Source organism: Arachis ipaensis, chromosome B1 (assembly GCF_059453495.1).
Source record: "Arachis ipaensis isolate K30076 ecotype BB chromosome B1, ASM5945349v1, whole genome shotgun sequence".
NCBI classification, from domain to species: domain Eukaryota; kingdom Viridiplantae; phylum Streptophyta; class Magnoliopsida; order Fabales; family Fabaceae; genus Arachis; species Arachis ipaensis.
This window is the reverse complement of record NC_142436.1, coordinates 138,292,187-138,318,402: the sequence shown is the minus strand read 5'-3', so window position 1 is coordinate 138,318,402 and position 26,216 is coordinate 138,292,187. Positions and strand designations below refer to the sequence as shown.

General features: G+C 36.4%; 4 protein-coding genes across 9 annotated transcripts; 3 read left to right on the top strand and 1 right to left on the bottom strand.

The window, feature by feature from the left end:
* The first annotated feature begins 194 nt into the window (after nt 1-194).
* On the top strand, nt 195-5,842 carry LOC107612739 (glutathione S-transferase zeta class). Of its 2 annotated transcripts, XM_016314463.3 has the most exons (11): nt 195-364; nt 2,452-2,771; nt 2,865-2,949; nt 3,026-3,076; nt 3,157-3,242; nt 3,319-3,390; nt 3,468-3,521; nt 3,767-3,845; nt 3,967-4,028; nt 4,959-5,018; nt 5,321-5,842. In XM_016314463.3, the coding sequence occupies exons 2-11, from the start codon at nt 2,769-2,771 to the stop codon at nt 5,423-5,425; spliced, it is 657 nt and encodes a 218-aa protein (XP_016169949.2). In that variant the 5' UTR covers nt 195-364; nt 2,452-2,768; the 3' UTR covers nt 5,426-5,842. The 2 variants fall into 2 exon arrangements, 1 of the variants encoding a protein (XP_016169949.2); XR_015902485.1 differs by lacking the exon at nt 195-364 and having other exon boundaries at nt 4,959-5,103; nt 5,285-5,842.
* Nucleotides 5,843-6,407: 565 nt separating this feature from the next.
* On the top strand, nt 6,408-11,788 carry LOC107636094 (leucine-rich repeat receptor protein kinase HPCA1). Its single transcript, XM_088501891.1, has 19 exons — nt 6,408-6,543; nt 6,715-6,920; nt 7,183-7,300; nt 7,385-7,456; nt 7,568-7,642; nt 7,741-7,812; nt 8,016-8,177; nt 8,260-8,334; nt 8,453-8,524; nt 8,607-8,678; nt 8,790-8,858; nt 8,973-9,047; nt 9,132-9,203; nt 9,272-9,409; nt 9,509-10,002; nt 10,101-10,256; nt 10,343-10,479; nt 10,576-11,031; nt 11,121-11,788. Exons 2-19 carry the CDS (start codon nt 6,839-6,841, stop codon nt 11,616-11,618), a joined length of 2,895 nt encoding a protein of 964 aa, XP_088358017.1. The 5' UTR covers nt 6,408-6,543; nt 6,715-6,838; the 3' UTR covers nt 11,619-11,788.
* A 1,160-nt stretch (nt 11,789-12,948) lies between these two features.
* On the bottom strand, nt 12,949-15,101 carry LOC107636084 (Polyketide cyclase/dehydrase and lipid transport superfamily protein). Its single transcript, XM_016339622.3, has 5 exons — nt 14,629-15,101; nt 14,465-14,518; nt 14,100-14,394; nt 13,321-13,626; nt 12,949-13,225 (listed from the first exon to the last, which is right to left on the bottom strand). Exons 2-5 carry the CDS (start codon nt 14,503-14,505, stop codon nt 13,100-13,102), a joined length of 768 nt encoding a protein of 255 aa, XP_016195108.1. The 5' UTR covers nt 14,506-14,518; nt 14,629-15,101; the 3' UTR covers nt 12,949-13,099.
* A 7,437-nt stretch (nt 15,102-22,538) lies between these two features.
* LOC107636066 (yacP-like NYN domain protein) lies at nt 22,539-25,740 on the top strand. Of its 5 annotated transcripts, none has more exons than XR_015902484.1 (11): nt 22,539-22,776; nt 22,854-22,931; nt 23,008-23,135; nt 23,207-23,355; nt 23,447-23,516; nt 23,740-23,794; nt 23,998-24,081; nt 24,297-24,335; nt 24,759-24,861; nt 25,179-25,291; nt 25,400-25,740. XR_015902484.1 is itself a non-coding variant. In XM_016339607.3 (11 exons), exons 1-10 carry the CDS (start codon nt 22,666-22,668, stop codon nt 25,282-25,284), a joined length of 867 nt encoding a protein of 288 aa, XP_016195093.1. In that variant the 5' UTR covers nt 22,539-22,665; the 3' UTR covers nt 25,285-25,291; nt 25,400-25,740. The 5 variants fall into 5 exon arrangements, 2 of the variants coding, with proteins under 2 accessions (XP_016195093.1, XP_016195089.1); XR_015902483.1 differs by having other exon boundaries at nt 23,207-23,367; XM_016339607.3 differs by having other exon boundaries at nt 24,759-24,805.
* The last annotated feature ends 476 nt before the right edge of the window (nt 25,741-26,216 follow it).

Genomic DNA, 26,216 nt, shown 5'->3' with positions numbered 1-26,216 from the left:
TTTAGAGATTTTTAGATTTGAATTATACACATGAAAAAAATATTTTGAATAGTGCCAATAGAAATGGTGGGTTCTTTGATCTCTAAAAGCCAGGACATATATATAATTGTTTTTTATTTTTTATTCGAAACAATCCGATAAATTTTTATTTTCTTCTAAAAAAAATATTCTGTATAAAAAGCCTTAATATTTGACAGTGTTGTTGTAATGAGAAAATAGAACTTGATCGTTTTTTCTTTTGAAGCTGGGAGCACGAGTTCGAAAATAGCATTGGAAAGATAAGCAAAAATAAATAAGATAGCATTCTGAAGAATAATCAGTATGTAACTTCCAAAACAGAGGAATAACGTTAGTTAGAATATTAGTGTTAATCGAAATAATTCTTTTCGAAAGATTAAGCTGATTCGAAATGCTAGTGAAGGGTCAGGAAGGAAAGTAGAGGCCGAAAAGACGCATGTACAAGCATTAATCGAAAGTTATTGGACACGGACTCGAGTTAGACATCTTGACAAATCGAACAATTACTCGAATGAAGAATCGAATAGTTTTTCGAAAGGAGAATCGAGCAATTGAAGGCTTTCTCTGATTTAGGAATTACTGGTAACGTTCATGGGTAAAGAAGCGGGAACAGTTACCTAGGAATTCGCATACAAGGCAGCGTCGTGTAATTAATGGTCAATTATGGACGTGGGTTATAACTTATAAGAGTATCTCCAACGGGCAAATAAATAGAGCCCTCCTACTGTGCTGTAAGAGAAAAAAGAGAGATTGAGCGTTGGAGAGGAACTCATTTGAGTTCCTTCACGTAATTCAAAGCAAGGGAGTCCCTCTGAATCCCATTAACCAATATAAATTTGTCAAATGACAAATAAAATAAAAAATAAATAATTATATAAAATATTAATTAATTAAATAATTATATTAATTAAATAAATTATTATATTATATAATTAAATAATAATTAATTATATTAAATATTGATATTTTTATTTAATTAATAATTTATATTAATTAATTAATTAATAATTTATATTAATTATTTATATCATAATTAATATTAAATTATTGAAAATGGCTTATCACAACTTCAGCTGGGAGAAGAAGATTTTGCACCATACCATCAATTTCTCTAAAGAAATGCCCAACTTCGAAATAGGCAGCAGCATAGACAATTGAAAGAGGACTTGATTGAACACATATGGCAATTTCACAATGCTTGTCGTCAACTATAGAATTTAATTATATTTTTTTTGTATTAAGTAATTTTACAAATTAGTGTAATCCCGAATTATATATTGTGTATTATTGTTATATATAAATTTATTTAATATTAATATCTTTTAATAGTGAATTATTTTTAAATTTAAATATTTAAATTATATTATTAAAAAAAATTAATTACATTAATTTCAAGTATTTTAATTAATTAATTAAGTGGGACCACAACAGGGACTAAAGTTAGTTCTTTCTAATGGAGAAGAGAGAGATGCTTTGAGTTCCTATTTACTGTTTATGACGCAAAAGCTGATGTGGAGTTACTTTTTATGACAGGTGGGCCATAAACAGGAACTGGGATGAGTTCCCTAATGGAGATGGTCTAAATATTAGTAAGTTTTAGGAAATAAGGCTTGAAACTTCTTTTTAGAAATACACTCATGTCTCAGCGAATTTCTGAGTCTGCATTCAGAACTTTATCTTTCAAGCAAATTTATCTTTCAAGCATTCTTTAATTTTCATGTCCAATTTACATTTCAGTACTTTTAATTTCTATGTCTAAAGTCTTTTGATCCAATCGAAGGTATTTTTATCGCTTTCTTTAAAATTCAATGCAAACATTTTCGATTTCAGTCAATTTTATTTTTCGAATCCTTTAGGTAGCGTTTGTTTTGAGGTACTGAGACAGAGACTGAAAGACTGAGACTCAGTATCGTGTTTGTTAGTTTAGAGACTGGTACTAAAATTTCTGTCTCTGTCTCTAAAATTTCAGTATTTCAGTACCTCCAAAAAGTAGGGACACAGGGGACTGAAATTTTTAGAGATGGAGACTGAAACTTTAATAACATTTTATACCTAAAATACTTTCATTTCAATTAATTAATTCCAATTTTACCTTTTGTGCAAATTAAATTGGAGTTTCATTCTTGTTTCAATTCCTGTCTCCCATTTTGCACCAAACAGAATACTAAGATTTATTTCAATCCCTGTCTCTTAATCTCTGTCTCTCAGTCTTAGTCTTTCCGTCTCTGTCTCTCCACCAAACGCTACCTTATATAACACATCTTTTAGCCTTTTACATTTTTTGAACTTATTTCCTGTCTTCATACTTGTCTAATTCGAGAACATTTTATGCACTTATAGAAAACTGATACCAGCAAAAGAGGAGTTGGTTTCGCTCCCAGATCATTAGAATCGAACCACCATTGATTTGCTAAAAATCGACAAAACAATTAGTTAGTGATGTAACTAACTCAAACTACTTAGCACTATAGCAGTATCAATAACTATAAGAGTGTATGGATGAAATCTAAGTGTGACTGTGTGAGAGTGAAAGAAACTTCATGTGCTGAAAAGTCAGAATCATTCTTACCTCTTCCAAATGATGATCGGATAGATTAATAAAATGGATAAAATAAAACAGTTGATTTGTTTGACCGTTGAAAGTGAAGAAGGAAAAGAAAAAAACATATATATAGAGCGGTGATGTCTGGATAAGAGTTGAATGAAGTGTGCAGAAAGAGAAAGTAGTTTTGCTGCATCTCCATCTCAATATGGTATCCTTATGCAAGCAATTCCAGCGTCTTGTATTATATTATTGATTGTTTTGATGTAAATTAAATTGAAAACGATATGGTTTGGTGATTCAGGAGAGTGAAGCTGTGAATCTGAAGCTGTATTCACACTGGATGAGCTCCTGCTCCTTCCGAGTTCGAATCGCTCTCAACCTCAAAGGTATGATATTTATATTCAATTCTACTTCTACATTTACATTTACATTCACATTCCTAATCAATTCTCATTCTTTCAGGCTTAAAATACCACTATGTAGTTGTCACCGCCTCCTCCAAATCTGACCCCGGTTTGTTCTAAACCTATGATATGTATGTATTTATTTCTGTTACATGTATTGTTAAATTGCCTTGTTTAAACAACCATCAGAGTTCCTCAAGTTGAATCCTCTTGCTTTAATTCCCGTTCTGGTGGATGGCGATTTTGTTCTTGCTGAATCCTTAGCCATTATTATGGTTGGTCCTCCAACTCATGATTTAATTCCCCTGTTTCTCTTATATATTCAATTATTCATGTTCTCTATGTATGCAGTATTTGGACGATAAGTATCCTCAATACCCTTTGCTGCCTCATGACATTCCCAAAAGAGCACTCAATTTTCAGGTACACCTGCTGCATAATCTTAAGCTCTAGTCCTTTTTGTTACTCGGCTTTCTAATCGTCTTATCCACTCTCCACAGGTTGCACATATTGTTGCCTCATCCATACAGCCTTTTCAAAACATGGGGTTCTTGGTACCTATCATGTTCATGCAACCTCTTTTTTTATGCATCAGTGTGTATCAAACAGTAAAAATGTTACGTGCACACTAAAAAATCAGTCACTAAATTAATTACTATGTATTTGTATATAGATATCTATGTTGTTTAACTCATTTTCAATGTCCATTTTGTATTTCAATATGTATTCTATATTGATGGTTGATTTTTAATGTACACGTAACATCATTGATCAAACAGCTTAATTTTATGTTTTGCAGAATAACTTCATCGAGAAAAAGGTTGGCCCTCATGAAAAACTTCCTTGGGCACAAAGTGTCATTAGAAAGGGCTTCACAGGTGACACTTCACTGAATACCATTAAGATATATTCTGGTTTCTTACTTCCAAACCAATTATTCATTTGAGTGGTTTTTTTTCTTGCCTTAATTAAATGCTGCATATTTTGCATTATTTTCAGCACTTGAAAAGCTACTGAAAGATCACGCAGGGAGATATGCCACTGGAGATGAAATTTTCCTGGTATGTGACCGACTACAAATTCAGTTATCACAAGCTTTTAAAAATTAATAGGATTAGCTGTGTCAACAAGAACTCGCCCGGTCCCAAACCGAAAAAACTAGGAGGTAGGGGTGGCAATATGTACCCTACTCATGGATACCCAACACGACCCCATCCGGTCGGGTAGGGTTGCCAACCCGATCCGCAGCGAGTAAGATTTTCGTGCGGGTCGGGTAGGGTGCGGGTTGAGTCTCAACCCTACCCGACAAACTCGAACTCTATATATGTTATATAAAATTATGTTTTAAGTAGATGTTGAACAAAGATCTCTCACTAAATGCAAAATATCTTTAGCCATAAAAAAAATCATTAATTGATAATTTAATATTTTTTTTTTACATAAAAATCAGTTCTATTTTAAATTATTATCAAGTTATATAATAATGTTGTATCTTTTCTGTAACCCGCGGATAGGGTCGGGTACCCGCCGGTTAAAAGTGGGTAGGATTAGGGTTGGAATACGGGTAGAGTAGAGTTGAGTTTATATAAAAATCTCAACCCGCAGGTAGGGTTAGGGTTTGATCCAAACCCTACCCTACCCTACCCATTGCCACCCCTACTAGGAGGGTTGTTCGGTGTGTGACTGCCAACGTAAAACAATATCGCATCCCAATACATGGACACGACGCAATGACGTCCTTGAAGCCATGTCGGTTTGTGTTAGGCCTACGACAGCCAAAGTAAAACAAGGTCGCATCTCAAAGCATGAACACGATGCAATGACGTCTTTATCCATATAGCCAACCCCACTTGATGGGAAAAGGCTTTGTTAAATAAGTAAGTAAGCTGTGTCAACAAGCTTCTTGGTATATCTTTATAGGCTTCTGGTTAATGCTAGTTTCACACCAGAGCTACTTTCAATTAATATGACATGTTGATTATCCTTTGCAGGCAGATTTGTTTTTAGCACCTCAACTGTATTCAGCATATAAGAGGTTCAACATTTCCATGGTAGTATTATGTGTATTAATTACCCCATAAGAAATATGTTATCCATGTTTGACATGATATGATATCTTTTAAAAATTCTAAAAGAGTTATGCTACGTGTTCATCAAAATCAGCCACCAAAATCAGCCATCATAATAAAATACATATTGGAATACAAATACACATTGAAAATAAATTAAACCACACATGTATTTATACGTAAATACATTGGTGGTTGATTTTAGTAGCTGATTTTGGTGTAAAAATAACATTTTTGATTAAAAATAGCTGACAACTTTCTTCTCTCTTTTATTGGCCAATCAGAATGAGTTCCCTATTCTATCAAGATTACATGAGGCATACAATGGCATCTCGGCATTCCAGGAGGCTTTTCCAGAGAAGCAGCCAGATGCTGTAAACTCTGATTGAATTAATTCAAGCTATACAATGAACACAGATCATCATTTGATGGATAACTTTGACGACTCCTTAAAATGTAAAGGCTTGACTCGAGTCTTGAGCAAGTTACCGTCAACGTTGGGAATCCAGTGAGATATGCTCAATGTCGTTGAAAATCAACCATGTGGTTGAATATTATTGGCCAAAGATTTGCGCTGAAACGTTCAAAGACAAAGACAGAACACACTTTTTCTCTCCTATGCATAGAGAATAACTTCCTACAAAGGATATATAAATTTAGCCCTTTTCTAATTCAATATGAATGTGAGATAGTACCAAGTCGGTGATAGTACTTAAGTCTTATTGGCTAGTGTTTATTGTTTTTCATTTAAATGTTTCAGATTTCAATAATGAATAAATAAAAAACATGAAGTGGAACTTATTATAGTTGACTGACTTTTGGAATAGACAAGTGAGGAAGGGTGTCAAAGTAGATTAGTATACTACTCTCTATCTTCAATTATTTGTTTGAATATAATACCAGTTGCAAGTGATGTACACTGTGAAGGAAAACAAGAAGTAATAACATATATAACATATATGTAAATATAAGAACCAGAAATAAGCAGCAGCATGTATATGTAAATATCAGAAGACGAAAAAGAAAAAGAAGAACCACTGCAATAAACTCAAATAAGCTTTTAGGGACTGAAATAATGGTGCAATAAATGCTAAGCATTAAAATGGAATAGTTGGTTGAATTGATGCCATGACATTCAAAGGTGATCTACTCCTAGGTCGATGGTGGACCAAACCTTTTTTGTACTACTTATAAACTTCACTATTCAATTCAGTGTCTCATTGTTCTTATCTGAGTAATATTTCTTGGTCTTCTAATAAGACAACATGTCAATGCTGCATAATTAACTGTATTATATACTGTATTGTCTTCTTTCTAATATATTCCAAAAGCGACTTATTTAACGCATGCTCTAGAAACATTTTTATTCTTGAGTTTTATATATATTTTTTAACTATTGAAAATGAAAATAAGTGTTTTTAATTGTACGTAGAACACATACTAGGACCACTGCAGGAAAATGCAAGAATTTGTCTGTCTTTTCTGGTCCTAACTGTATTACTATTGGGTATTTATAGTCAAGCTGTTCATTATGTAGCTGATACTCCGAGATTCCAAAACAAAAACATTACTTCAGCATTTCTAGATTCAATGTGACAGAAAATGAGAAAATAAGAACAAAAACAATTTCAACATCCAGTTAAGCATTTCTTGACTTTTCTTTCTACTCTTTTGGCAGCTAATTCTTGACTTCTCCTGTATTATTGAATGAGGTGGCGAGTGAATTTGGATATGAAAGGCGGATACCAAGGAAGAGTTATCAGAGTTGAAGGTTTTAGAGAGCTAGCTCTTTGAAGTTGATAATGAGAGAAAGAATACTAGTTCTTTTACTGCTTGTTTTCAATTCTCTGTTGGTTGCAAAAGTCGAAACCGCTGATGAGGATTGTGAGTTCAGTTTACTAGCTATATAATATCCTATGTATCATATCCCCTTCATAATTTTTGAATGTAACCTTTAGTATAAGGTTCTTTTATTAAATATTTTTCATTCATAGAACTTAGTCATTTCAAAACCAGAAGCACCAGAGCTATTTTAATTGTTAGGAAACTAAAACTGTGTCCTCAAGTTCTAGGAAGAGTCTGTCACTGTTAGTATCAAACATTTCTGCAGAACATCATGACCTTGTCTCTGTACTTTCTAATGCAGTGGTCACCCTAAAGTCTCTTATGGATACCTTGAAGAATACCCCTCCTAATTGGGGGGGTTCGGATCCTTGTGATGCTTGGGATGGAATTAAGTGTGAGAATTCACGTGTTACATCCATGTAGGTTCTCTCTTTCAATGATCACACTCAGTTGCTTCATTCTCCTGAATTTACTGTTAAGAGATTAACCTGCTATCATTTCAGAACATTGTCAAGCATGGGTTTGGAAGGTGAACTTTCTGGAGATATCGGATCACTAACCGAATTGGAGACTTTGTAAGTATTTTGTTTTCATTGCTTGTATACATTTCATTTCAGTGTTTTCTTGCTAGCAGTTTGTGTGCAGTTTCCACTCTATTTGAATCTGTATTTTTTTTTTCCAACTAGGGATCTTTCTTACAACAAGGACTTGACTGGGCCACTTCCAAGAGCCATTGGAGAGTTGAGGAAACTGTCAACCTTGTAAGACAGTACTGGTTGTTCAATTAGTATCACAAATCTGAATTGATTTTGATGAAACAATTCTTAACAAAGAAAGATGGTTTCTCGTTTATCTTCAGAATTCTTGTTGGCTGTAGTTTCAATGGTCCTATTCCGGATGAAATCGGATTTCTGCAGGAGCTTCGCTTTATGTAAGGATTGTCAACTTTGTTATCTGGTGAAAGTATCTAGAAATGTATTCTGGTTGGTCTGACTGAAAAGTCACTGAATGGTTGCTTCATGTTTAAGAAACTTGTTTATATTTTCTATCAGAGGCCTTTTCCTTAGTATCTTTATCTTTTGTAACTTAATGATTTCTTGGATCATGGTCTAAATCAGTTACTTTGAATTGCAGATCCTTAAATTCCAATAGCTTCACTGGGAGGATTCCACATTCTATTGGTAATCTATCGAACCTATATTGGTTAGATTTAGCTGACAATGAGCTTCAAGGACCTATACCAATTTCTAGTGGCAGTGTACCTGGTCTTGATAAGTTGCACCATGCCAAACATTTGTGAGTCAACTCTTTTATTTTCTGTAATAAATGGCTTACTACTTTTATGTAGAAAAATCCATCTAATACATGTTACATGCAGTCATCTTGGGAAGAATAATCTCTCAGGCAATATTCCTCCTCAACTTTTTAGCTCGGAAATGGCTCTGATTCATCTGTAAGAATTCTTCTAATTTTTTTTCATATAGTGTCTGCCATTATAGTGACACTATTCCATTGTTTTGGTTTTCCAAGTAAAGTTATGTACTTATCTACATGAAGATCTTTTTGGTCAGGCTTTTGGAAAGCAATAATCTCATAGGCAAGATTCCATCTACACTTGGATTGGCTAAGAACCTGGAGGTCTTGTGAGTGTCAAATTTTTCTTTTGTTTAAAGAAAAAGATTCAATGCCTTTTGCTTTTGTCATTAATGTGCTTCGTGGGTACAGGCGCTTGGATGGTAATTCGTTAAGTGGACCTGTGCCTCCAAACATCAACAATCTTACCAATGTTCAAGAGCTGTAAGCAGACAAATCAAACATGCTAACACTTTTTTTTTTCTTTTTATACTGTTTCTGAGAAAGTGAGCTTTGTTAGTTTTAAGTCTTAACTTTGAACTTTATGCCGGTCAGGTACTTGTCGAACAATAAACTTTCAGGCACCCTGCCCAGCCTTAGTGATATGAGTGCCCTCAACTACCTGTAATTTTGAATAACATACATCTTTTGTAATTGGATTTTTACTGTTGTTATCATTCAGATATATTTTTTACTTCATGATATCAATCCCAAGTAACTTCAATTCTGTTTTTGAAGGGATCTGAGCAACAACACTTTTGAGCCACTGGATTTCCCGTCGTGGATTTTGACTCTTACTTCTTTAACAACATTGTATGTCTTTCCTTGTGCACTTCTTTGATCTCTCAGTACTGTATGTGTTTTCCTGCTATGAATCAGCTCTTGTTTTCATGGCAGAAATATGGAGAACACACAACTTCAAGGAGAGGTTCCTGATTCTTTGTTTAGTTTAGCCAGTTTGCAGACTGTGTAAGCATACCTATCTTGACTAGTATAGTTTTCCATACAAGTAGTTACACACTAAAATATGATTGCAGGGTGTTAAAAGACAACAAAATAAATGGAACCTTGAATGTCGGCTCCACCTACAGCAAGCATCTGCAACTTATTGATCTTCAAAATAATGCAATTGACAATTTTGAGCAAAAACATGACCATTTAAGTGTCAGGATAATGTAAGCCAAAACTTTTGTATCTGCCATTGCATACTATTATTGAGATTCATTATTGCTGTATGCAGTAGTAGACCTAACTATGGGTTCACTCACCTGCAGGCTTAAGGGTAACCCAATTTGCTATGAAACTGTAGAGGGAATAGCTACTCCCTACTGCTCCGATAATCAGGCTAATCAACTGTCATATAGAACTCCATGGAATAACTGTCAGCCTAGTACCTGCAGTTTGGAACAGGTTGCTAGCCCCAACTGTGCATGTGCTTATCCATATACAGGAACTTTAACTTTCAGAGCACCTTCCTTTTCAGACCTTGGAAACAAGTCTTACTTCCAACAGCTTGAGAAGGGTCTAATGCAATCTTTTGAGTCTCATCATCTACCTGTTGATTCTGTTTTGTTGAGTCATCCAACTGAGGATCCAGATCACTATCTTGAATTGAGTTTACAAGTCTTCCCAGCAGGGCAGGATCGTTTCAATCGAACAGGGGTTTATACCATTGGTTTTCTGCTAAGCAACCAGACTTTTAAGCCTCCTAAAGTTTTTGGACCGTTTTACTTTGATGCAGATAAATATGAACACTTTGGGAACTCAGGTAAGTCTGTTTCCCTTCCAACATGGTTAACTTATTAGTAATATAGCGAATATAATTACCCAGAAAGCTCGGTCTCTTACTTTCTCTTGATGCACAAGGTACTATGGAGTCGAGCAAATCAGTTAACATTGGAATCATAGCTGGAGCAGCAGTTGGTGGTTGTGTGCTGGTACTGTTATTAGTGGTAGCAGGTGTTTATGCTTTCTGCCAAAAGAAAAGAGCCGAAAGGGCAATTGGACAAAGCAATCCTTTTAGTAAGTTAGCATTGAGTTGCAGCATTGTGGTGGATTAAGCATCCATCTATGAATTTTCTTACATATTTAAATTTAACAAAATGCAGGACGATGGGATACAGCTGAGAGTAAGGGTGACATGCCTCAGTTGAAAGAAGCACGTCGGTTTTCTTTCGAAGAGCTTAAAAGATACACCAGAAATTTTTCTCAAGCCAATGATATTGGATCTGGGGGTTATGGGAAGGTCTTCATTTTTATTTCACTTTGAAAGATACAATGTCTACAACATTATAAGTTCATATTTGTTCATGATAATGAAAATGTTGACACTACTTCACAGGTTTACAAGGGAACCCTCCCCAATGGACAATTGCTAGCAATAAAAAGAGCTCAAAGAGAGTCTAAGCAGGGAAGGCTTGAGTTCAAAGCTGAGATTGAGCTCCTATCAAGGGTCCACCACAAGAATCTTGTTACCCTTATAGGATTCTGCTTTGAGCATGAAGAACAAATGCTGGTTTATGAGTATGTTCCAAATGGAACATTAAAGGACACTCTCACAGGGAAATCAGGGATTAGATTGGATTGGGTTAGAAGGCTAAAAGTTGCACTTGGAGCTGCACAGGGTTTGACTTATCTTCATGAACTTGCTGATCCTCCCATCATACATAGGGATATCAAATCAAACAATGTTTTGCTAGATGAGTGCCTAAACGCCAAAGTTGGTGATTTTGGTCTCTCCAAGTCTATTGTTGATCCCGAAAAAGATCACGTTACCACTCAAGTTAAAGGAACAATGGTGGGTATATACTATCTTCTACTTGTACACTACCATGTTCACTTTACAAAAATGTTAGTACTTAACAGTAAGAAATGGTGTTGTGGCAGGGTTACATGGATCCAGAGTACTATATGAGTCAACAACTGACAGAGAAGAGTGATGTATATAGCTTTGGAGTGCTGATGTTGGAGATTATATCTGCAAGAAGACCAATAGAAAGAGGGAAGTACATTGTGAAAGAGGTTAGAAATGCAATGGACATGACAAAAGTGCTTTGTGGTCTGCATGAAATTATTGACCCCAGCATTGGTCTAGGGGCCTCTAGCAGCATTGGGCTTGTTGGTCTGGACAAGTTTGTGGATTTGGCTATGAAATGTGTTTCAGATTCAGGTGTTGAGAGGCCAAAGATGAGTGAGGTTGTGAGAGAACTAGAGAATATATTGCATCATTCATTAGCAGCTGGTGGTTCAAATGATGAATCAGGTTCCATGATTTCTTCGAGTTGTGAAGAAGTTAGCAGAGGTAGTTCTAGTTGCCATCCTTACAGCAGTGAGTCCTTTGATTTGAAAGCTGCACTTTCATATCCAAAAGTGGAACCCAAGTAACTAAGTCACTCTTCACTTCCAAGTCAACTTGTTTATTATCTAAGTGTATATAACATAATATAGCTGTTAGTAATTATGATAGATATTATTGTTGTGTTATAAAAAGAAAACATATATTCATATTCCAAGAGTGAGTAGATTGCAGCTATGAAAAGGCCAACTTTACTACAGAAGAATAATCTAATCAGAGTAAGTACATAATTTCTAACTAATTCATTTATCATCATCCAAGTTAGTTATACCTCAGGATAAGGGTTCAATATTCTCATATAAATCACCACATGCATTCAATTCTTGCCTTGTGGAGCTGCTTCCAATCCTTTCAACCTTACCCACTCTCCATTATACTGCTCATATCTTCATATAGGAAAAGGGCACCTTTAACATGTGCACTAATTATAGTCACATGCACATGTTTCTAAGATAGCATGTGAAATTTTCAACTTTTAGTTACGTCTCACTTAACTTGAACACAGATATGTACATCCATCAACTCCCTGATTCTCCACCTTTGCCATTTTCTTGTGTCCCATTCTTTCGTAAAACAAAAGATATGTAATATTATTAATTAAGTACAAGTTAGGATTAGGAGGCCGGGACTTGTCACAATAAAATCATATGTGAATGAACTTAATAAGTGCAAGCAACTATTGATAAACTATATAGAAAATTATATATAGACATATAGCTGTACAATATAATAATTATGAGTCACCCTAAACAATAACTTGATCTTGTAATGATAAAGTTAAACTTAGCTTGTTGTTCGTAAATGGATTTTCTTTTTGTTTCATCGGACGGAGAGGAAGAGGATTTGCTGGCATACATTATTGACTTCTTTAATTTTGTTCCATACTACTACAATAAATACCACGTGCACGCCAAAATCACTTTTTTTTGGGGGTAACTATTGATCAGTTTACCTTATTGTAATTAATGAGAATGAATTGTGAAGCGTTGAAGCGTGACTATCAACTCCTAGCTATTTTAAATTTTGAATGCATTATTATTCAGCCACAGCAGTCCCCACAGGAATTTGAAAAGCAAATAAAGGTGGAAATCAATTGGAGGCAGTCCCAGCAATAAAGTTTCTTTAAGTTCCTTCACGTTCTTCCTGCCTTTCTTCTTCTCAAAAGATGATCGAAGAAACGACAAATAATAACGTCAACGGCGGCATCTAATTCCAAATTAAAACTTAAAAGTAAGATGCCGTTTTCTGTTACGTACTTAGTTCCTCCCACTACTTGTCCTTGCTTCAAACTTTAAACTGAATAACTGATACACACACTCATTAAATTGACGACATAGAGCAAAGGCTTATTGGTTATCACTAATAATTAATTAAACATTTTTTTATATATATTGCAGTTGCAGTGCCGAAATTGGCTCACTTGATTATAGTATATATATATATAGTTGGTGTTACACTCCCTGGCTCCGACCTGTTCCCTCCAAACTTTACAAATATATAGAAGTAGGAATTATTTTTGAGGTTCAATTGGAGGACAAGCTTGCTGGGCCAATTTTCTAAGGTTCTCAATAATCATGACGAGTTTTGTGTTAAACCGGTTGACAAAGCACTTGGGCAACCATCCAGCAGGATCCAGCTGATCATCAAATCAAATAAAATAATGAAGAGAAATTAAAGATGATTAGTTGGTCCATAATGAAAGAATAATTACGTAGATATATAGATATCTACCTGAACAACATAAGTAACGACACATGAATTATCTTCAAGCTTGTCAACGACCCATCCAGATTGTAGCAAGAGGGCTCTGATGGCATTACTTTGCTTGGGATGTAAGCCAGCAGCGATTTCTTTTGGCAGTGAAGCAACCGCCACCACCAAGGTCCCATCTTGCATGGTCTCACGCCGCTCGTACACTATGAATTCTCTATTCCTGAACAGAGGCTTCGAGTTTTCTCCAAACCTTAGCCGAATTATGCTCAGGTTCTCTTCCAGATCTTTTATGTACCGAGCTTCCACCAGATCCGAGTCCCATTGCTGGCTTAATTAATAATTCATCATAAAATTAAATGTAAATATATTTTAAAAATAATGATATTAGATATACACTAAAATCAATTACCAAAATCTATAGAATACACATTAAAATATAATATATATATTAAAAACGAGTTAAACTATATACATATTTATATGACTAATTTAGTAACTAATTTTTAATATGCCTATAGAGATCGAATGGTTGATGTAAATACAGTGTGTGAATGTTTTGTCGTGTTGTCTGTTTACAAATAAAGCCTAAACAAGCTGAATTTGCTAACTAATCAGAAGCATGTGTAAGGAGAAAAAAGGAATAAAAAGTGGAAAACGAAAATAGTAAAAGACAAGGAAGCATGTAATGTAATATTTTGTAGTGATTGGAATGGATGTGAGGCAGAAATTAAAACGAAGAAGGGATAGGATTAAAGAGTAGAGTACATAAAGACAAAAGTTGTCTCGTGCTGTAATACCTTTGCAGCGTCAATGGCGTTGGCGACAGTGATGAATTGTTGGGGAGAGACAGAGGGAAGAACCCAGCGGCTGCGGAAAGTGTGGAGCGAGCCTGACCTCCGTTTGGAAATCTCTACACCGTTGTCGAGAGTGAGGAGCTTCCAACCACCATCATTATCATAATTACTATTAATAATGTTAATATTGTTGTTCCCTTTGTTGTTATTATTTGTGTCTGAAGCAGCCAGAAGCTCCTGAATGCAGCTCTCACTCGCGAACTTCACATACCTTCTAAGTGACTCCTCGCTTATTGACCTGACCAGAATTCAATTCAATTAGCTCTATGAGGAATGAGGAGAGAGCCTTTTAAGTTTGATATACTCACCAGGATCGGCTGCACGGTGTGGGACTTGGACTGTTGCTCATCTTGATCTATAAACTAAGGATAGATGTATGTATCAATATATATATAAAGAAAAGAAGTAATTAAAGAGAAAGTGTGGAGCGGTGATTGCAGCACATGCAGTGCCAGAACAGAAGAACACTTACATGATTAGATCAATAACAATAACCCCTCTCTCTTCATTCTTTGTGTATAAATAAAAGTAAATAGATAGATTCTTTCCTTCTCCAAAAGCAGCACCAACAAGAATGGAAAATATGATGCACATGGACTGTTGGGGAAATTAAATTACAAGATTGATAATTAATTAATTAATTAAACCGAACTGCGGAGATGGACTTGGAACTCTCAACTTTGGAACCTTATACATACATCACATTAGTGTGGTAATTTCTAATTTGGTTATGAAAAGGTGTAACGTATTCTTTCTTTTATTGCCGTGTGATGGTTCCTCTGCAATCAAAAAACCAAACCCTACCATACAACTTTCTCTAATGGAGGGAGGCCCCAGTCACGTGCCATGATAGAGCAGGCAGAGAGGAGCCGGTCCCAATTGGACTTGTTATTTGGGAATTGGGATTGTCCTTAGCGTAACGTTAGGTATGCTTATGTATGTAAACCTTACTTCCCATTCCTATTTCTTTCTTTATCAATTATCACTACTACACTTCTCTCTTCAATTCCACATGCCTCTTCGCTAGTGTGGACCGGGGGAGTAGTTAGTTCAATACCAAAATGCCCATCCACTTTGCACTTTTTTTATTCCTATATTTACCAATACACATTTAAGAAAGTGGCTTTCTAAAAGACACCTACAAGTATAATGAAAGCAACAAAATATTATTACTCCCACAAACCTTATCACAAATTAAATAAAACAAAACAATAATTGCTCTTCTGCCTCCGGAGACATTAAAAATAAGATAAAACAAGTTCGCTGCATGAAGCCCTTAATTAGCTCTCCGCTTATTCTGGCACTTCTATATAAATCGTCAGAGCATGAAATTTTGTGTACATTTCACAACCCCATATATATTGTAGTAAATTCAAAATGGTATGCAATCCCAATAATGTGTTCCAGCTTGCTTGATTATTTAAATAAATCTATAAAATCCACGTTGTCCTGTTTCCTACGTTGCATACAATGCCAACTGATCCTATACTCTAAATTGCATAGAAATATTTTTGAAGGCATTTATGATAAGGCACATATCATCGGACCGCTTTTCTCCAAACCAATGATTGCCCATATGTCCAACCAAAAAATGGGAAAGGGGAAGGGGGAAGATTTCGAATATTGAGCTCTTAAAACAATTATTCATACATAAAGGGACATGTCTGCGATAACTCTCCATATAAAGGCCATACATATACAGACGCAAGGTAAAGAGACCATATCATGATTTTGCTCATCAATCATCACCATGCTTTAAAATTCAAAAACAAAAATATTGCGCGCTTCATAAAATTTAACGGTAAAGGTTCAATTTTCATGAACAAGAAGACAACAAATTTCAGTGTGTTTAAGAACGTTTAAAGATTAAACTTATTTTAATATTTTTATTTTTATTCACGAAAGATGATCTTTGATGTAGTAAAAATATTTAAACATTAATTTTATTTATAAAAAAATTGTCAATAGTTATAGATAATAATTTACTTATCTTTTGTACGTATAAAATTAATTTTGTTCATTCACGAATTTATTTGTCAAGCTTTTAAACTTTTATGATGTATATTATTTTGAGGTGTTATCTAAAATTAGATGAGATTTCTAGACCTGGATATAAGGTTTAAACTATTTTAAATGAAAGTTTTAATTGGTATACGAAGATGATAGTTTTTCAACGTCCTTGTCTGGCCGATGGTAGAAGTATTTACAAGAAATTCTAATGTTTAAGTTAGTAAGAATTTAAGTAGCTATAAGTGAGAATTGGTTTTTTTTTTTTTTTTGGTCACTGAAATAAATTAAACAAAGAAAAATAAAACAAACAAAATAAGGAACTGCCTAAATAGAGGGACAGTCCCGTTCAAGACTACTCTTAAACTCCTTCCAAGGGGAAAGAAGCTCCACATGCGAAAGGTGTAGCTTCATCGCCATCTTTGCCATAGTATCTGCCACCGTGTTTGCATCTCTCATAATCAAACGAAAGTCAACCCGCCAATTCCAATGCATGATATCTCTTATTTTGAGCACCAGTGGATCAATAAACCCAAAACCATCTTGAGTAACAAGATTAAATGCTTCCACACAATACGTCTCACAAATAACATCTCGTTGACCCACATCCCAAGCTAAGAGATATCCTCTCCAAATAGCAAACAATTCCCCTTGAAGAATACTATTACTCTCAATCATTCCCAAACACCCCCTTTGCCAGCTCCCATTACAATCTCTAATAACACAAGCAAAACCAACACTATCACCCGAACCAAAATAACTAGCATCACAATTAATCTTAAAAGTACTAATAGATGGGGGATTCCAAAAACCATTTAGAGTAGAGGGAAGGGACATACGTTGTAATTCAAAAATATTCCTAAGCTCCTTTTCTGAAGTTAATGCCAGACAAATCACTTTTTTCGGAAGCCAAGTTTCATGGGGATTAAAGATGTCATTATTCCTTGCTCGCCATATCCACCAAAGTCCCGAAAAGAACTTGAACGGATGCTCTCTGCTATGATACAAGAACCAGTTCTTCAAATCCAAAGGATGACAAGAAATATCCAACCTATGCCAGACAAGCTGAGCTTTTGGACAATCCCGAATACAATGTAAAACCGATTCCTGGATAGAAAGACATCTTGGACACCTATCCGATGACGACATCCCTCTTCTAAAGCGAAAACTTGCAGTAGGAAGAGCCTCCTTAAGGCACAACCAAGCCAAAAACTTATGCTTTTCCGGAACAAGCTGACGCCAAAGCCAAAGCCAATTCTCCCGCTCCTCCCAACCAAACAGCTGCTTACACAACCACAAGTAACCATTGCGTGAGTCATAGACTTTGGCAGCAGACCCATTCCAATACCAACCTACTTCCGGACCTGCTTGTTCATCTGGATTGTAAGAGAGAATATTATCTTTCAAATTTTGAGATAAAGGAGAATAAAGAGTATCCAAATGCCACCTACCAACCGACCAAATATCCTGTATCCGGAGATTCGAATCAGAAATGTGAACATAATCCATCTCATTAGATAACCATCCTTCTCTCCTCCAGCTAGAAAACCAAAAATTCTGGTTCAAATCTCCAATACACCAAGCAAATCCATCCTTCAACACTTCCCAAGCCTTGCAAAGACACCTCCAAATGGGAGAGTCCTTGTTCTTAGGATAACTAAAACAGTCATATAGAGATGATCGGTATTTGGCATCCAACAATTGGACCCATAGCTTGTTTGGCTGCTGGAAAAAAGTCCAAACTAGCTTCCCAAGAAGAGCAATATTTACACAATAAGGATCTCTAATCCCCAAACCTCCATATTTTTTTGGAGTAACCAGTACCTTCCAACTAACAAGATTCAATCCTCTTCCATCAACTTGTCCTTTCCAAAGAAAATTCATCATCATAGACTCCAATTTACTAATGATTCCTTTGGGAAAAATAGAGACCTGCATCTGGTACGTGGGAATAGCAGCAACAACAGAATTAACCAAGCAGAGCCTATCAGCCCGATTGAGTAAACTTCCTTTCCAGCTTGCTAGCCTACTCCGAATCTTATCCAGGACACCATTGAAAGCTGAACGAGTCACCCTAGAATGGCTAAGGGTAACTCCAAGATACTTGCCCAAGTCCTGGACAAATCTGATAGAGGATACCCCAATAAAAACCTCTTTCCTTGTTGCAGAGACATTCTTGGAGCAAAGTGCTTTAGACTTCTCGACATTAATCTTCATCCCAGATGCTTTGCAAAAAGTCTCTAAAACTAACATCACATTTTGCACTTGTCTCTTTGTAGCTTTACAGAACAGAAGCAAGTCATCCGCAAACATTAAGTGGGATATTCTTGGTCCCCCTCTAGAAATAGCAACCGGCTCCCACAAGCCCAAATCAACCTGATGACTAATAAAGCATGCCAATCGCTCCATACACAACACAAAAAGATAGGGTGACATAGGGTCTCCTTGTCTAAGACCTCGGCTAGGAGTAAAGCCATTCAGACGACTCACATTCCAAAGAATAGATAAGGAAGAAGCAGTGACACAATTCATAATCAAATTAAGTGCAGGAATATGAAAACCAAAGCTTTTAAGGGTATGAGCTAAAAACCTCCAATCAACTCTGTCATAAGCTTTCTCCAGATCAATCTTAAAGGCCAGTGTGCCTTTCTTTGATTTAGTCTTCTTCATAAAGTGGAGGACTTCTTGAGCAATAATGATGTTGTCAGGAGTTCCTCGTCCCGGAATAAATCCTCCTTGAAGAGGGCCAACAATCTCCGCAAGATGAGGACGAAGCCTATTAACAAGGACCTTCGTGATGATCTTGTAAACTACATTGCAGAGACTAATCGGCCTGAAATCTTTCATAGATACCGGTGATTCAACATTTGGAATGAGAACCAGTAAAGTCTCCAACATTCTCGGATCAAGAGGAACACCAGAGAATGCCTGCTTAACCATCTTCCAAACATCAAGACCAATGATCTCCCAATATTCTTTGAAGAAGAAAGCTTGAAACCCATCAGGACCTGGAGCTTTAAAAGAGTTCATGTGAAAAACAGCTGCTTTGACTTCCTCCATAGTAACTGGTGCCGTAAGGTTATTGCAAGCTTCCCCATTCAGAGAAGGAAGAGGCACATCACCAAGGCAACCCAAATCCACATCATCCAAATGACAGAATAAGCTTTTATAGAAAGACTCTGCTTCTTGACTCAGAACTTCTGGATCAGTTTCCCACACTCCATCCTTGAGAAAAAGGCCATGTATCTTATTATGCTTCCTTCGCGCAAGAGTTTGAATATGAAAGAATCTTGTATTCCTATCCCCGAACCTTACCCATTGCTCTCTGGACTTTTGGAACCATAGGAATTCTTCTTGCACTAGAGTATTATTATAATCATCAAGCAACTGTTGCTCTTTCTGACGCAAATAAATACTATCCACCACTTCCAAACGCTTTTGTAAATAATTAATCTGCTGCTCTAATTCACATTTCTTAACAAAAATGTTACCAAATACCTTCGAGTTAAACTCTAGTGAATTCTTCTGTACTTCCGAAAGCTTGCCATGAATTCCTCTATTACCAGACCACCATGACTGGTTCACAATATCCCTATACCCAGGATGAGTAGCCCAAGCAGCAACAAATCGGAAAGGTCGATTCCCTTTAGATTGAGGACGACCTTTACAACGCACCAGAATAGGGCAATGATCAGACTGAAGCCTATTTAAAACTTCTGCATAAGCCTCTGGAAAGATAGATAACCAACTACTATTTATACAGACTCGATCAAGCTTTTTTGCCACATCAACATAATTTTTCACCCTCCTGTACCAAGAAAACCGCCTCCCAATAGTCTTCAGATCAAACAAACCACTATCCCCTAATGAAGTAGCAAACATGTCGGCTCTTTGATGAGAAAATTGACAGCCCTTAGATTCATGAGAAAATTTGACTTCATTAAAATCACCAAGAACAATCCAAGGTCCTTGAAAAACCATGGATTGTGCAACAAGATAATCCCAAAGGAGAACCCTTTTATTAAATTGAGGACTGCCATAAATACCACTACACCTCCAAATTAAATTATCAAAGTGAACCTCAACAGTAACACCCTGATCAAAAGCATCAATGAACTTACAACAAACACCCTTCATAGAGGATAGAAACCAAATACCTCCCTTATGCCCCTCTGCTTCTACTATACCAACAGAGTGATACCCCAACCTTTCCCAAAATAATTTAAATGCTGAAAAAGGGAGTGAGTTTCAACCACAATAAAGAAAACAGGTCTAAATTTCCTAACAAGTTCTTTACAATGCACCCGGGCTAACTTATTAGAAGCACCCCTAATATTCCAAACAATCATATTTAAACTATCCATAAATAATAGGGACAGAATAAATAAGAACATAAACTCTAAACAGAATCACCAACCTCAATAGGTGGTTTGTCCTGCGGTACTGGCACACTCTGATCCTCAATAATTGTCACCTTTGGACCTCCTGACACTGCACCTGCCATGCTTCCATCTACTAAGATTTCCTCCGTTGTGCCACCATTTTTATCAACTGGCAAGTTCTGCAAGGAGGAAGGCCGAGGACGCTTCCGTAGAGAGATTCCACGACGTGCAGGAGTTCTGCGCGATGGAGATGGCGCAATTTCATGTTTTTCTCGCTTCCCCATCCTAATGCCAATTGATTTGCCTCCATCACCATGCAAATTGGGCCTTGGAACCCTTCTCGAACCAAACTTGTGCTGCTTTCCATCTTGGTCCTTCAAACCTGATGACTGGCCCATTGTAAATTTTCCCTTACGCAACACTTGTTGCCAGCCCTCTCCATCATCCATGCATGCCTCATTAACATGACCATCAGGCACGTGAGGAGCCAATGATTCCGTAACTACATCCTTCCCTTTAACAACTCCTAATTTCTCACCCAAATCACGAGCTTCTGATTCAGCCTCTTGTTGAATCTCATGATTGTTGTGTGGCACTAATGTCGGAGCTTCATTATTTTTTTCATCACCAAAGAAATTTCTGTTTCCTTCCAAGGACTCCTTCTCCATGCACAACGATTTATCATGCCCATACCGTGCACAAGTAGCACAAATCAACTGTAAACTCTCATACTCCACTTCATAAGTCACACCCTCCACTATAATATGTTTGATTACAGGCAACTCAAGATTAATTTGAACACAAGCTCGGGCATATTTTCCTCTTTCTGCAAGCTTAGTAGCCAAATCTACTTTCACCGGAATTCCTATTGCAGAAGCAATTCGCAGCATTGCTTGTTCCTGGTAGCACCAAATTGGAAGTCCCGAGACTCGAATCCATACCAGCGTTGATCCAAAGGATTTTTCGCATGGCCTAAAATCCACATCCCATGGCTTGACTGCAACATAGTGACCATCTATCAACCACGGGCCACCAAGAATGACTTTCTCACGATCCGCAGCAATATCAAATTTAACCAAAAAATATCCAAACCCCACATCCAACAAATCAAACCCTCCTTTGATGCGCCATACTATCCGAAGCTTATGCATGAGAGCCGTGTAGCCATAATGCTTATCCAGCACCTTGATCACGATGGCTTCCTTATAAGGTTCAGCTAGACAGCTCTTTGCCTCCTTGGTAAAACTGACACTTGGTGGACGAGAATCACCCTACTTACCTGTCACCGTCGCGATACCATCCCCAGATAAAGACCCTACTAATGCAAAGGCCTTAGACTTTTCTGCACCAATGACTTTATCTCTAAAAGAAACCTTGGATGTCTTTTCTAACCCCTCTTGAGAAGAACCCTCCTTAACACCGGATACACACCCACCCATGCTCTCCCGCTCTCTCCTTCTCTCATTCTCCTTGAGTACGTACTCTTTCTCTGCTAGGGTTTTTTTTAAGTGAGAATTGGTTTAAAAAAATACTTGAATATCAAAATATTTATAAATGATCATGAATGATTTATTTCTGTAAATAGTGGGGGAACATTTACCTTGCTCTCCAAGTCGGTCGGATACAATACAAGCTATGGAAACTTGTATCTTAGTCAATGTGACTTGTGTGATGCCACATGGATTGGACTTGACTACCATTGGGCCTAGTTGTTCAAAATGGCCCATATCCATTTGCTGACAAGTGATTTCTTGGACTGTGCTATATTTGTAAGCCCAGGTATGAAAACATATAAACCATTTAATACATAAAAAATAATAACAACTAACACTTTAAAAGTTAAACAAATAGCGGAAGCCAGAAGGCATTTTGGTCAGGGTCTAGAATCATTTTTAAAAGATGAGAATAAGGCCCAATAGAAATTATGGAAGTGCAGCCCAAAAAATTAAAAACCCAAATAAAACGAGAATGCAAGCAAGCCCAAGTGAAAAAAGGGAAAGAGGATACGGTGCTGCGGTGGCTTACTTGTCCAATTATGAACCAACCAGTTGCCGGAGAGACTAGAGAGACTAGAGAGTTGAGAGTAGAATCAGTGCTGATTGGAGCTCCAAGGCTATGAAATGAAACTGAAAACACCTCCATCATCTTGTTCCTTAACAGCACTGTTTTCCAATCACACTCATAATCCACGGAATACCATCACAGTCGCCAAAAGCAAGAGGCACTCTCAGGTTCCTCCTTCGAACACCTTTCATATCTCTTTCTTATGCATATTCGATTCAAATCAAGCTTCGTATCTGTTCGCTAGGGTTCTCATTCTGACCCAACTCCTCCCAGAATTACATCCAACGTCAAGCAAAACCTCCAATTCCTACGCTTATGGAAGGTAACCACTTACAGTTACCGCTTGTTCTTCAATTCTCTCTATTTTATTTAATAATAATATAATGCTGCGAATGTAGGAGTTCCAAAAACGAAACTCCAGCAGTCCCAGGCCATCTACCAGTTATCGCAAAAAGAAGGTGGAGAAGGAGGAACTCCTTCAAGATTCCATCGACCTCTATCGTGATCCCACCACCTCCCTCTATGGGTGAACACTAATGCCCCTTTTCCAATCCTCCACTTCCATTTTTGTCAAATTTGCTTTTTTTGTGTGTGCAGCACAAACCAGGGTATAGACAGTGCAGTCCCTGTGTTGCTTGTTGATGGTTATAATGTGTGTGGCTACTGGATGAAGCTCAAGAAGCATTTCACGAAAGGAAGACTTGATATTGCTCGACAAAAGCTTATCGATGAGCTTGTAACCTTTAGTATGCTACGAGGTGTTGTTACTGCTTCATTCCCACTTGTCTTTCTTCATCTCTCTCACATTTTCATTATTTGTTGACTTGTACACTACAGAGGTCAAAGTGGTTGCCGTATTTGATGCCATGATGTCTGGATTCCCTACTCACAAGGAAAACTTTGCTGGGTACTCTTTTTCTCACAGCTAGTTTAGTTGTTACATTATGAACATTTAATGAGCCTATTAAAACAATGGTTCCAATGAATGGAATCTTTAGGGAGGGGAGGTAATGATGTTGTTTTCAATTGACATATTTTTTCAATTAGAATGAAATATTTACTTTGGAACATCTTATTTGAATTCTTATAGTGATTCTAAGTTCTGATCTTGCACTTTGGCCGTTTTCCAGTGTTGATGTCATTTTCTCGGCCGAATCAAGTGCTGATACATGGATTGAAAAAGAGGTTAGATATAACTTCAGATGGACACAGTTTTAAGTGGACTTTTACTTTGATCATGGCTTCATAGAGATTTACCATCATTTGTCAAAGGATTTTGGACTATACATTTATTATCACTTTGAAATATTACATCAATGATTATTGGAATGAGTTTCCACATGGTCCAATTAATAGAACTTTAACGACAATATTCTTTGATTGTTTAGGTTTCAGCTTTGAAAGAGGATGGATGCCCCAAAGTCTGGGTTGTCACTTCTGACCGCTGTCAACAAGAAGCAGCACATGGAGCAGTATGTATTCTTTCCCATTATTTTTCAGTTATTAGTGTTGCCCTCTCCTTAATATCAACCATGGAAACTACTTAATTTCTTCAGAAATAGAAATAATTCTCTTATCTTTACATTATTTCCTTTTCCTTTTTTTAAATGCTGATGCATACGTCACCAAAGTATCATGAAATGGTGTCTTTCTTATGCTATTTATTTATATTTCATATACTTTTCAGGGAGCCTTTGTTTGGAGTTGCAAGGCATTGGTTACTGAGGTAAAACACTAACTTGAGGCAGGATATTGATGACGACATTCAATAATGAGTAATACTCGCTCTTATTTTGACTAATCTAAATTTACAAGGGAAGATGGTTAAAAGCTCTTCAGAGGTTTGTTTTAAATTGTGTGTTGGTGTTAAAACTCAGGATCTTCAATGCTAGCTTTTTCTTTTGTTTAATTTTTGCTCTTGAAAGGAGGATCTATTATCCTCTCCCTCTTCTTGTGTTACTCTTGTCCTTGTCTTAAAGATATCCCCACCAAAAAAATAGTATCAGACGTTTGTTTGCATAAGGAAAATGGGCTTGCAAGTAAAGAGGTTCATTAATAACATCTTTTATTAGCTTTACAACCCGTTGGATGATTTTGTCTTCTTTAATGATATCTTACTCGATCTTGTTTATTAACTGCACGAATAAAGATCAAGGCATCAAATAAGGAGGTTGAAAGAATGCTTCAAGAGCAAAGGTGTGCCCTGTCTGCAATAAGATTGGAAAAATATTTTCTATCCTAAATATGCTTTGGTAATGTTTTTTGTTATATTTTGCAGTATGGATATTGTGTTGCATATGAAAACTAATGAACTAAAAACTATTTATAGTTGCTTTTATCGTTTGTTAGACATCAATCCTTCATGGACATCTACTATCTAGATTGTGTGTCCTTAAGATCCATACAACATTATGCACAAATCAACTTGTTTATCCTTCACCTAAATAAGGAAATTTAAAAAAAATGTATATAAAAACATTTTTATTGTGTAACTTAAGTTGGCGTTGTGAATATGACCACTTTCTATGATAGTGACAGTTTTTGTTTTATTTATTGATACTCTTTGCAGATCCACTTCTTTTCAAGGTAGATTATTGAAGCATAATCTTGATTCAGAAGTTGTAGATGCTCTTAAGAACCTGAGGCAAAAACTATCTGAAAATGAGTTGAAGTAGAATGCAGGTTAAAATTCTAGTCAAAGACTCACAGTTTAGTTTGATTTCTATATTCAACTATCTCCAAAATATGTTTTAGTGGGCTAACAGACGCTAGATGCTTTCCATTTTTCAGGCATATGGGGATGCACTTGTTATATTACATTAACACTGGAGGCCTTCACATTTTTGTTGAGTATTTTCTTTTGGCACAACGACGACCAGGTATCAACAGAATCAAGATGCCAGATTCACCGTCTCATCGATACATGTAACATCAAGACAACATTCTTATGAACCATGTTAAAAATGTACCAATAACAACATATGTACAGATACATTTTAGATAGGCTTTTTCTTAGAAAAAAAATTGCAAAATCAAATATGTATTATTGATTCTTCCCTTTTGCTACCAAATTTAATTTGTAATTATTTCCCCAAGTGCTTAATCAGACCAAAAGCTTGTCATGATCCCAATGTTAGGATGTCTTGCCCTAAAATCTTTATTTTCAAGTATCGAAAGAAAATACTGAAAAGCAATTTAATCTTTGTTTCTTCGTACATTTGACAACTAAATCCCAAGATGGTCCCTCAAATTCACCAATATAACTATTTTAGTCTCCCAAAAATCCAAAACTCCTTAAATTGATCCCCAAGATCTAACTCCTGGACTCCTTTCCGGTGCTGAATGAGTCAGTTCTGACTTGCCACGGTGGGTTTCGGAATTGGAGATGGTTTGGTAGTAGTCTCTGCATCATCAGCTTCAATGGACTTCAATTTTTGTACCAGGATTGGTGCTATTTGGTGCCAACTGAGAACTTTCTTCTTCATCATACAAATAGACCACAATCTTATTTTCTTCTAACACCAGGAATTGAGCCATCATGCTCATAATAGACATCAACCAAGCCTTTGTTCCTTTGAACATGGTAACACATCTCCATGAGTTCATT